General features: G+C 38.8%; 1 protein-coding gene, 1 long non-coding RNA gene and 1 other non-coding gene across 3 annotated transcripts in view; 2 read left to right on the top strand and 1 right to left on the bottom strand.

Annotated features, from left to right (window-relative positions):
- The window catches only part of LOC115219862 (cilia- and flagella-associated protein 58-like), a 72,443-nt gene extending 72,236 nt beyond the window's left edge, over positions 1-207 (bottom strand). The window contains exon 1 of the mRNA XM_029790155.2: positions 172-207. Coding sequence (XP_029646015.1) covers positions 172-180 — 9 coding nt within the window. The 5' untranslated portion in view covers positions 181-207. The remainder of the gene's footprint in view (positions 1-171) is intronic.
- A 7,504-nt stretch (positions 208-7,711) lies between these two features.
- Positions 7,712-7,847, top strand: LOC115220047. The gene has a single exon (XR_003882434.1). It is a non-coding gene; the product is annotated as a U4 spliceosomal RNA (small nuclear RNA).
- On the top strand, positions 7,728-9,957 carry LOC118766373. The gene is made up of 3 exons (XR_005002307.1): positions 7,728-7,986; positions 8,223-8,326; positions 8,561-9,957. It is a non-coding gene; the product is annotated as an uncharacterized LOC118766373 (long non-coding RNA).
- Positions 9,958-10,000: the final 43 nt, after the last annotated feature.

Raw genomic sequence — 10,000 nt, 5'->3', positions numbered from 1 at the left:
TATTATATATATATATATATATATATATAAGAAAAAATACGTTATATATGTAACATGACACAGACAACATAAATAAATGAATATATATGAAACAAATAAATAAATATATATATATATATATATATATATATATTATATATGCGTGAGTATATATAAAAAAAGAGAGCTAACCTCCTCCATCGTGGATGTTTTTATACGATGTTTATAATCTCCCAAATAATGTTTATAACTGTAACTCAGGTAACATGGGAGATAACTCTTAACTCCAACATGAAGCGTAAGTTTGTAGACGTCGATTGTTAGAAGAGGTTTTTACCCAAAGAAATATTTTTTTATTTATTTATTTATTTATTTATTTATTTAATCTTTTACTTTTTCTCTTTTACTTGTTTCAGTCAAGTGATTGTGCCCATGCTGGAGCACCGCCTTTTTTTTAGTCGAGCAAATCGACTCCCAGGATTTATTCTTTGTAAACCCAGCACTTACTCTATCGGATCTCCCTTACCGAACTGCTAAGTTACGGGGACGTTAACACACCAGCAACGGTTGTCAAGCGATGTTGGTGGTGGTGGTGGTGGTGTGGGGGACAAACACAGACACACAAACATATACACACATATACACTTGCCCAAGAGGCCACGCAGTGGGATTGAACCCGGAACCATGTGGTTGGTAAGCAAGCTACTTACCACACATTGCGAACAGAGACAGCAACTGGGAAAGCCCATATGTCTACAGGAGTAAGTTTGAATGTGGAATTAGAGTAAGTCATTGCAGGCAGGGAAGAAGGAAGTAATTTTTCATGCTGTGTTATACAACTCCTGAGTTAAAATAATAATAATAATAATGAAATGATTGTATACAGTGCTCAGGTGCACGACAACTTGTCAAAAGTGCATATAAAGCATGTGCAGTAATGTACAAATGTCTGTCGAGGCACATGGCCTAGTGGTTAGAGCAGCAGACTTGCAGTCGAGGGATCGTGGGTTCGAATCTCAGACTGGGCAATGTGTGTGTTTATGAGCGAAACACCTAAGCTCCACGCGACTCCGGCAGAAGGTAATGGTGAGATTTCTGCTGACTCTTTCGCCACAACTTTCTCTCTCTCTTTCCTCTTGCAGCTCACCTGCGACGGATGGGCGTCCCATCCTGGTGGGGAACCTATATGCCAAGAAACTGGGAAACCGGCCCTTATGAGCTAGGCATGGTTCGAGAAGGAACAAACAAACAAATGTCTGGAAAGCGAACAGTGTATGAGTCAGATACATGCTTGCGTGTGTATGGAGGGGAGAAAATCAGGTGTAGTGTTGACGAATCTCAGGAAGCATGGAAGTTTTGAAGGATGCAGTGCTCCGACAGTTTGTTCCATGCTTCAGCAACTCTCAGCGTGAAAAAATGTTTCCTAAAGTCATGGGAGCTGTGCTGTTTTCTGACTTTGTAAACATGTCCATGGGTGTTAGACAGGTGGAGTTTGAAAAGGCGCTCAATTTTATGGGGCACTGATATCATATATTAACAGAAAGTAACAAGTAATATCTATAAAAAAAAAGGGCTCTTCAGACTGTCTCATGATCCCTGCTGACAAAATGGGAAAGGGGTTGCCTCAGAGGATAACAAGGGAGATGCGCTGAAACAGCCCTCTCACTTACGGGGACCACACTTGCAGCTAGTCATATCCACCCCAATATTAGTGACTACGGATGTCTTCTGGGGGCTGGAGGTCTCCACTGCCACAGACCTGTCGGGGAGTGGTCAATATTTTGACAGTTTGCTCTTCTCGAGCAGACAAGCAGCCGAGCCTGGGTTACAAACTGAACGTACAAGGTTGCCGTTGAAGAAAGTGTCATGCATGTGGCATCTCAGACGAGGGACCTATCTCCACAGAACAGGAAAATTATCATAGCACAGTGATAGCTGTGTGTTGAAGAAGCTCACTTTGTAACCATGTGGTTTTGGGTTCAGTCCCACTGCACGGCACCTTTTTTTGGCACCTATAACTCCAGGCTGACCAATGTCTTGTGTGTGTGTGTCATCATCATCATCATTTAACGTCCGTTTTCCATGCTGGCTTGGACTGGATGGTTTGGTAGGAACTGACCAGCCAAAGAACAGCCCAGGCTCCAGTTGTCTGTTTATGTGACACCAGCATGGGTGCTTTGTGTGTGTGTGCGTGTGCATGAGTGTGTATGTATGCATACTTGTATAGACAGATAGATAGATACATACATACATAAATAGAAAGTGATTTACTACACACACACATGTAGATAGCAAGATTTAACTTGGGCAAATTAAATTGTAAAATTAATAACGACTGACTGCACATCTCATGCTACCACCCCTATCCAATTAAAGGTCTTTACCTCAATGAGTCCAAGACTGAATATGTAAACAAGTGCCTGTCCAACAGTGATTTCATCATCCATACTCTCAACAATATGCTCTTAAATATGGTTTCTGATTACAAATATCTTGGGTCATACATATCATCATCTGAAAAAGATTTTCTAACTAGAAAGGGTATGGCCTGGTCAGCCTGTAAAGATCTGGTCAGCAAATCTAAGTAGAGATTTCAAACTTAAAATCTTCAAGACCACAGTCAAACCAATTCTACGATATGACTCAGAAACCTGGACATTATCAAAGAAGTTTGAGAGGCGGTTGGATGGAACCTACACTCGCCTCCTTATGAGAGCTCAAACTGAAGTACAAATATATGGGAAAATAACCACCTGTATCATCTCTTGCGAAAGGTAGAAGAGTCAAGTTTGCTGGACATTGTTGTAGAGCTGAAAAAGAGGTAATTTCTACTCTTCTCCTCTGGAAGTCATATGCTCGCGATACCTGAGGGTGCACACTCTCCTACCCTGATGTAATCTCCAGGGATACAGGCATCCAGCGACGGGACCTCCGTAATGCTATGATGGACCGTGAAGTCTGGCGTAACATAGTAAATTCCATTGTCTCGACCACAGTCAAACAATGATGATGATTGATGCACCTAATTCTAATTATAAGACAATTAATGACACCCGAGATGGGCCCATCATATCTACCAAGAATCAAACTGAGTTTGCTCTATGTAACTTCTGCCATAAATTAATATGTCCAATTAATAACTAGTGCTTTTGGGAAACCATAGTCTATAAGTGCTCTACCACTACACTTGGTAAAGAAGATGTTTTATTGGTGTCTCCTTCCTCATTTAAGCTTCACTGGAATAAATTATAAATAAACATCTACACACAAAAATAAGGCTGATAGTACATCTCTTAGCAAAATTCGTACATTCTTTCACTGATAATAGCACCAAATTGCTTGGTTTATCATATGTAATGTGCAACCATATAAAGGTGGTGATGGTGGTGGTTGGCATTGGTTCTGTGTATCTGAGGTATTCTGTATTAATAAAATTAAATCAAATATCATTAATCAATATATATATATATTGAATAAATACGAGGTGATATCAAAAATCTTCCGGCCTAGTTCTGTAGTGTGCCAACAGATGGCAGCACATGGCTAATTGCACAGTGACAGCTAGCAGTTACATTCAGGAGGCTGTGTGCTGAGTGTCATTGTTGCGTTTATTTTGCAAATTGTGAAATTTGTGTTTTTGTGATCACGTGTCTGCTATAGTCTGTGATTTTGTCACGGACAGAAACAAAGAGACGGAATGAAATCTTGTGTTAAACTTGGGAAGTCTGCTACAGACACATTGGATCATACACAATGTTTTGAGTGGCACAGGCACTTCAAAAGCAGAAGAAAGTCCCTGGAAGTCCTGCCATGAGCATCACCCTCAGAAATGTAGTATTGTGCATCAAGAATTCATCCCTCAGGGCCCAACTGTCAATTGAGAGATCTACTGCGACGCTTTGAAGTATGTCATTCAACAAAAGCGACCAGATCTGTGGAGCATCAGGCTCTCCTTACTCATGAGTATTTTGCCAAAAACAGCATGGTACCACTTCTGCGCCCACCCTATTCACCAAATTTAGCACCTGCGAACTTCCATTTCTTCCTCAAGATGAAAATGTAGCTCAAAAGTCACCGTTTAAACACCATTGTTGAGATCAAGAGCAAATTGCAGAATGTTCTTCACTCACAGAAAATGATTTCCAGGCCAGATTCCAAAAGTGACAGGAACACTGGCACCAGTGTATTGCTGTGCAAGGGGACCATTTCAAAGGAGATGATGTTAAAATTTAGGTGAATAAATTATTTTTTTTTATTAAAACTAGTCTGGGAACCTTTTGATACCACCTTGTACAAGGTTTTTGTCTTTCCCATTCTTTCTCTTCCCCTCCATGTCTCTCTCTGTGTATATCTGTGTGTGTGTGTATTTGCCTCTTTGTGTGTTTATACTGACACCTCTTGGACAGTGGTGACATTGTATTTGCCCTACATAAATGAAAGGTCCAACACTGCTTTGATATACAAAGACATGGAATAAATTCCTTTGCTTGGAGACAAGATTTGACATCAAGGAAGGTATCAGGCTGCAAACTACTGCAAGACAAAATCATTTCCCAGAGTTGAGATGGGAGTACAATATTGACAGAGGTGGCTTTGTGACTGGTGAAGAGAGGTAAATTAGAAAGGGACAGGAACATGTGTCTTGCTGTAGAGCAGGAGGAGGAGGAGGAAATGGGGAAACAACGGTGGAAATGGGGAAACAACGGTGGAAATGAGGTATTAGGGTCCACCGTCAAGGTATAAAAAGGTGGATAGAGAGAGAATAGGGGCAGAGAATTGGGGATGGCTGGGTGGATAGGATTCTGAAAGAGTGAAAGGAGATGAGGATAGAAGTGAAAGCAATAAATGGTGAAGATAGATGGAGGTGTGGAGAATGGTGAGTCTTAGTTTGGGGGGGAGATGTAAGGAAAATAGGAATGAGAAGATTCACAGTGACTGAGGTCAGAGGTCAGTGGTATAATTAGAGATAATTTTTCTTTTACTTTAGCACAAGATATAATTTTTCAAAAGAAGCTTGGACCTAATTTATGTAAAAGATGAACCAGAAAATGAGGATTTGCAACATCTTAGACACAACTGTGCAAAAGTAGACTTATTATAAATATAACTTATTTACATTTTTTTTTACATTATTTTTGAAAATTGTAGCAAAAGTGGACAACTGCAGTATTCTGATGTTTACTTGCAAAGCTTCAAGGTGAAGCAATCAATAAAGGTGAGTTTGTGAGGCCGAAGCAGCCAGAAAACTGGAAAGGGAAACATTAGGGATCCAACACATAGATTCCTTCCCAAATAATCTATATGTTGTTCTGATAATTTATTCATATTTTTTTTTACACCTGTGATACTCAATGGAGTACCACATGCAGTACCTAGGTGTGTCTTTCTTTCAGGAAATAATTTAAAGCTTTAGGACATCTGTATCAGTGAGTTAGTGTTTTGAAAAGCATAATTATGGCATAGAAGCATGCATGATTATCATAAGGCAGTGAGCTGGCAAAAGCTTCGCAGTATTCTGTTCATCTTTATGTTCTGAATTCAAATTCTGCCAAGGTCAACTTTGCCTTTCATCTTTTTGGGGTTGATAAAATGAATACCGGTTCAACACTGGGGTCAATGTAATCAACTTATCCCCTCCCCTGTATTTGCTGGCCTTGTGCCAAAATTTGAAATCAATAAGTATGATTGATATAAACAAGTTGTCTGAAAATGCATCAATAGTTTTTAACTTTCAAATAAAGTGGTTTTTTGCTTGATATCTATTGTGTTACAAAGTCAAAATGATTAAGAAACTTATACATATACTAGCAGTATCGCCCGGCGTTGCTCGGGTTTGTAAGGGAAATAACTATATAAGCATTTTTAGAGAGTTACTTCCCTTATAGATGCCAATTCGGGCTTTCTTAGCCATTTCTATTTTGGTGTCTTCAAGCCATGAAGTCGTTGTTCTAAAAGAACGCTGGTCTCCTTGACAACGCTTTACGACGTTGATTTCCTTACACTCCCTTCCCCATAGCTTCACGAGGGAGGGAAGAAGGGGGAGAAGCAAACAGGTGCAGGTGTGACCATGGACGCCAACTCCGCCGCCATCGACACACGAAAAATTATGCATTAAAATGGAATAAAAAATGATGTTAAATTATTTATAAAATCGTAGACTCATCGTAGACGCGCGCTAATACTCAGACGGGCTCGATATGAATCACGACTATAAGATACTCGAATTTGGTTAAACTGCACCGCAAAATGTGGGAGTAGTTAGGAATCTAAATCGAAGGGGACAGACACTCACACAACTACAGTTTTATATATATAGATAATAAGAACATGCTAACTTTTAAGAACCAAATCACCAAATTCTATGTGTAGTTTGCTTTGAGACTGGTGGAATTTGTCTATAACTTTTACGAGCTCAATTTCTTTCCTCTTACAACATCATTCTACCTTTATCTGTGAGTTACTACTACGAGAACGTGTACACACATACAGGCCGAAATTAACTTTCCTTTTTACCTTGCATGCTTTTCCATTTACTAGTTATACATTGCAACCCGTGGTGGTTTTGGGTATGTACAATGTAACGGTAAATAAATAACTTTTTCTAACCTAAACATTAACCCCTACATCTTGACCCGCAAAATTCGGATCTTGTGAATTTTCCGAAATCCCATCCCCACCCTCTTGGAAAAGATTTTCCCCCACAAATTTCGTTATAATCGTAATGTATGCCGTTTGAAAGGTATTTCTATAAAATTTTATTGAAAAAAACCCCCATTTTCCTTAATGTTACGAGGGAAAAGCTCGGATCTTGTGAATTTTCCAAAGTCCTCTCCCCACCCTCCCGTTGCTTTGCGCGCATTTTTTTTATATTCGTTTCCTACACATTGTTTTACATCCATTCCAGTATATTTTTGGGATTTTCATTTCCGGGTCAAGATGTAAACATTGACCGTTATCATTGCTATAAGAAAACAAGTCTTCGTTCATTTAAATCTTTTGTTGCTAAAGTAATTCTGTTATTTTGAATGTTGTTATTTATTTGCGAAACTGAAATAAATGCGGAAGCTTACGGAATCGGAAATACGATCTTGAGTTTGCGAAATGGAAAACGGTACGCTATTCTTTAAGATCGCTTCTAAACTGAAGATATAAACTCCAATATAAATGAATAATAATAATAATTGCAGTACATCGCTGTGGTTTTTTAACCGCTTCAAAATGTTATCGAAAATAATATTTCATAATTAAAACATATTATAATATAGAAACTATTTAGCGAAAATAAGTGACGTATACATGATTCGTATATTTTGCCGTATTATAAAGGATAAAAACAAAAATATTAATTCATTTGTGGCTTTTTTTTATTCTTTGTTTTTGCTTATTTATATTTCTTATCATTTATAATTGATAATTTGTTCTTAACGGACACAAGTCAATTAACGAAGGCGGATGCCGGCAAGAGACCACGGGAGATAATCATGTACATCCCAGTTCAATTAATCTTCCTATAAAGTAATATTTTTAAAACATTACGTTAATAAATATCTTTTTTATATCATGCTATTATTTTAATTGAAAACAATTATAAATAACAATAATAATACAATTATTTCAAATTATTGTCATTATACCCATACGTAAATTAACTTGGAGAGTTTATAAAATATCTATACCAGCAGTTGATACTATACGTAGTATGTATAAGTCTATACCCTAGTCAGTAATCGGTAGCTTTGCGCAGAGGCGGTACCATAGCCAATGAGGGTTATCCGAGGCGTGGTTATTGCTAGTTGAAAACTATTCCCAATACCCCGCGATGGCGCCTAATGGGCGCCAATCGCAATTTTTAGGCACCTCTACGGAGGTGTGAAAATACCCTAATATCAGACTGTATTGATTAGCCGTGTGTATCGATAATGATTATTGATTCGGTGTCAGTGACCGCAGCACGGGTCGTTCCTGTATGACTGCGATCATCCATGTTGACAACGATTCTTTTACGTGGTATGGCGGCGAGCTAGCGGAATTGTTAGCACGTCGGGCGAAATGCTTAGCGGTATTTCGTCTGCCGTTACGTTGTGAGTTCAAATTCCGCCGAGGTCGACTTTGTCTTTCATCCTTTCGGAGTCGATAAATTAAGTACCAGTTAAGCACTGGGGTCGATATAATCGACTTAATACCTATGTCTGTCAATGTTTGTCCCCTCTATGTTCAGCCCCTTGTGGGTAATAAAGAAATAGGTATTTCGACTTCATATTGGACAATGTGTTCCTGAACTCAACAAAGAAAGGCGAGATGGTCACGGACAGAACGCCTTTGATCTTTAAGTCTGCTCGATCAAAAGGTATTTTATTGAATAGGGCGGCGAGCTGGCAGAAACGTTAGCACGCCGGGCGAAATGCTGAATTTTCGTCTGCCGTTACGTTCTGAGTTCAAATCCCGCAGAGGTCGACTTTGCCTTTCATCCTTTCGGGGTCGATTAAATAAGTACCGGTTACGCACTGAGGTAGATGTAATCGACTTAATCCGCTTGTTTGTCCTCTCTGTGTTTAGCCCCTTGTGGGTAGTAAAGAAATAGGTATTTTATTGAATATGTCCCTGACCACATATGATGACACTGGATTAGCGTTTAGGGAGATTTGACTGTTGTTACTAGCAGATTGTGCGACTACACAAAGAACTCTTCATTATCTCAGAGAAAGCTCCTTGACATTGGATTTAGCCCTTTTGCGATTATTCGGTCTGCCGAGAATAGCAGACAATCTCCCTTAGAATCACACATTATCGTACCGTCTTTAAAAAAAAATTATACATTTCATCCCAGAAATATAACTGGAAAAAAGTCGGGATGAACACGACTGGAACGCCTTTGATTTTAAGTTTTTCTTTATCAGAGCCTGCCTGCCTGGGGCTAATAGTTTTTCACGTGTAGAGCCTTTATGCTAGAAATATCAGTTAAATCACTGCTCTCCGTTTTAAAAAGTGATACATCGGATAGTGTTGTCCTGAAAAAAATTACACGATGGCCAAAGGTGGAATGCTTTTGATTATAATCTAAGGTTGACATGGAACTGAACAAGTCTTGCTTACGAGGAAACTGTGTTATCAAAGAAACTGCTAGAGATAGCAGCCAAACCTCTCTCACATTACAAACCTACCGTCTTAAAACAATGAAAGGGTACTTTGAATAATATAGTCCTAGATAGAATAATACTAAAAACAGGCTAGAAATCATTTGATCAGCTCAAGGGACGTTTAAAGAATTTGTTGTATTATGTATTCTTTAAGTAATAATTCTTAAAATACCTGCATTCTGAAGTCGATTAGCACAACATGCAAATGACATGATATATATACCCTGATAGGGACCTGTAACTTATTGATTTGTAGGTAAGAAGAAAACCAGTTATTTGAAGGAAGGGGAATTCGGTCCTTAGAAAAAGACTGGTGTATATTTTATCGGCTTCTGGAGAATGAAAGCGATTAAGTGAATTGAAATTCGCCTGATGGAGGGTTATTATTTGCTGAGTAAAGCAGATAAACAAGGACTTATAGTCCCAGAGGCAAAGCCATGAGCTGAGGCTAATAAGCATTTATATTTTTGTCAGCAAACCACAGGATACATAAATTAGCTTTGGGCCCTCAGACACGCGGGGCAAGTGCGCAGTGTGACCAGACGGAAGACAGCAACTGCACACAAATATTGATTTCCAATGAAATCAATTTAATCAACAAAAACATTTGATGAGTACTTATTTTATCTACCCTTGGAAGGATATTGCTTTCGGCGGGATATGAACTCACAGTTTCAAGAAGCTTAAGGGAATGCCACAAAATCATTAAGTGGGGTACCTGATCATTTCACCAACAAAATCCGTTAAAAAAAAGTTTTCTTTTTTTTTTCTTTTTCGTTGTTTCATATATAAATATTAATCAACTTCGATCTGGTTGCCTGAATGAGGTGGGTACATGATGCAAGAAATCCAGGTAAAAAAAACAGTCCAGAAAGTGGGGTCCG

This window comes from Octopus sinensis, linkage group LG15 (genome assembly GCF_006345805.1).
Source record: "Octopus sinensis linkage group LG15, ASM634580v1, whole genome shotgun sequence".
Lineage (NCBI taxonomy): Eukaryota > Metazoa > Mollusca > Cephalopoda > Octopoda > Octopodidae > Octopus > Octopus sinensis.
The sequence above is the reverse complement of the archived record's forward strand: the minus strand, read 5'-3'. Positions and strand labels throughout refer to the sequence as shown.